This window comes from Penaeus monodon, chromosome 33 (genome assembly GCF_015228065.2).
Source record: "Penaeus monodon isolate SGIC_2016 chromosome 33, NSTDA_Pmon_1, whole genome shotgun sequence".
Taxonomy (NCBI): Eukaryota; Metazoa; Arthropoda; class Malacostraca; order Decapoda; family Penaeidae; genus Penaeus; species Penaeus monodon.
Genome location: NC_051418.1, coordinates 9,224,537 through 9,225,559, shown reverse-complemented (window position 1 = coordinate 9,225,559; position 1,023 = coordinate 9,224,537). Strand labels below are relative to the sequence as shown.

Genomic DNA, 1,023 nt, shown 5'->3' with positions numbered 1-1,023 from the left:
CACAAATATGTAAATGGAGCTGATAGATTCCTGATCAACAGACTTCAAAATAAGACTAATATGTCCTTCCACACTTACACAAGAAAAGAATAAACAAGGCTTTTCTAATACTGATAACAATAGCAGTGTCTGTGATGTATATGAGAATCAACGAATGTTAAAAAAATGACCATTACAGTACTTTTTGCCCTAACGTGGAAGCAATCAATAAGTAACTCACCATCTTAAGGGAATGAATTCTCGGAGAGTTGTCAAGTTCGCAGTGCCTTGACGAGATGTGGTGAAGGATCTCGCGGTCTGTGTTTTATATAGGTCCTGCAACCCCCCTTCCCCTCCCTTTCCCATACATAAAATACGACGTATCCTGTACGTTTCATATTTTTTCGTGTCAATTTGTCCAACGAACTTGGGGGCAGAACGAAACTACAAAAGTTATCCCTCATGTGGAAATAAACGATGGTAGAAAACGACGTACATGTAGCCGCTATTAGACTTGAACATTATAGTTTTTGATTCACGATACCCCTCGGAGATTCTCGTATGTCGCAGTGAACAGTATCCATCTTTTCACAAAATTCGGTCGAAAAGAAGTGGGATTCCCCGCCGTCCCCGAAAAGTCCTCGTGACAAACATGATTCGTGTCACGATGCCCTTGGGCGAGCCGAGATATTCTTCTGGCGTCTGAACGATGAAAACAAGTCGGAGCGGATAAACAAGCACAGGAATAATAGATGTCGGCACCGTCCGTACGCCAGGGATGTCTTCATTTGCTAATAAGTGAGTCGTTACTTGTCAAGTTTGGTAGAGCGTAACTTCAATTCCTGTCTTCGCTAACAAATGTTAAAGATCACTTTATCTTATCTCGCAAACAATGCAAAAGTGACTTGGTGTTGTTGAAATGACTCCTTGTTACAAGCAGTAGCTGACGCAGTCTTGAGAGCCCTAACTCATACATCCCAGCGAGAAGATGCCATCTATACTGATTCTAAGGCAACTATTGACAGCCGGCATTAAGGCATGCAT

At 42.0% G+C, this 1,023-nt stretch overlaps 1 protein-coding gene across 1 annotated transcript in view; it reads right to left on the bottom strand.

The window, feature by feature from the left end:
• The window catches only part of LOC119594235 (translation initiation factor IF-2-like), a 14,703-nt gene extending 14,440 nt beyond the window's left edge, over nucleotides 1-263 (bottom strand). Inside the window, exon 1 of the mRNA XM_037943305.1 lies at nucleotides 221-263. Coding sequence (XP_037799233.1) covers nucleotides 221-223 — 3 coding nt within the window. The 5' untranslated portion in view covers nucleotides 224-263. The remainder of the gene's footprint in view (nucleotides 1-220) is intronic.
• Nucleotides 264-1,023: the final 760 nt, after the last annotated feature.